The 467-nt window shown below is 44.8% G+C and overlaps 1 protein-coding gene across 1 annotated transcript; it reads right to left on the bottom strand.

The window, feature by feature from the left end:
* Positions 1-2: 2 nt before the first annotated feature.
* TM35_000251500 (hemagluttinin family protein) lies at positions 3-434 on the bottom strand (the record flags this gene model as incomplete). Its single annotated transcript, XM_029027741.1, has 1 exon — positions 3-434. A coding segment is annotated over one exon (432 nt), but the record flags the coding sequence as incomplete, so codon positions are not given.
* Between the last annotated feature and the right edge of the window lie 33 nt (positions 435-467).

Genomic DNA, 467 nt, shown 5'->3' with positions numbered 1-467 from the left:
AACACCGCATCCCTAGTTTCAGCATCACTATCAAAAGACAATACAGGACTTAACGTAACCGCCGTATCAAACATTAAATAGAACTGTTCTCCACTATAAACAGTGGGTGAAGTAAGATTTAGTAGAAAAATGCCAACCGGTGACTGCAATGCGTATATTGTCAGATTCTCTGGTACCGAGACACGAACAGGGGCTCCATTGGCAGTAGAGTTGTAACACACAATATAAGTTCCCTCAGTTGTTAAATTAGCGGGAATGGTCCAAACTGTATTAATGCCATCACGTGCCATCGTTCCACCTGTGATGGTTGCATCCTGCGTGCACGACGCCTCACTTCCAGCCACCACAGCTACCAAGAACGCATGATCGGTTGCTTGCAAGAACTCTGGTTTTTCACTGTTACCCATAAAGGTTATCTGTAATGTACGTTTCACCTGTGGCTGTGTTGGTACTGCACTCCATTTGCT

Source organism: Trypanosoma theileri, assembly GCF_002087225.1.
Source record: "Trypanosoma theileri isolate Edinburgh chromosome Unknown TM35_Tth_25_V1, whole genome shotgun sequence".
Lineage (NCBI taxonomy): Eukaryota > Euglenozoa > Kinetoplastea > Trypanosomatida > Trypanosomatidae > Trypanosoma > Trypanosoma theileri.
Note: the sequence above shows the minus strand (reverse complement) of the source record. Positions and strands in the feature narration are given on the sequence as shown.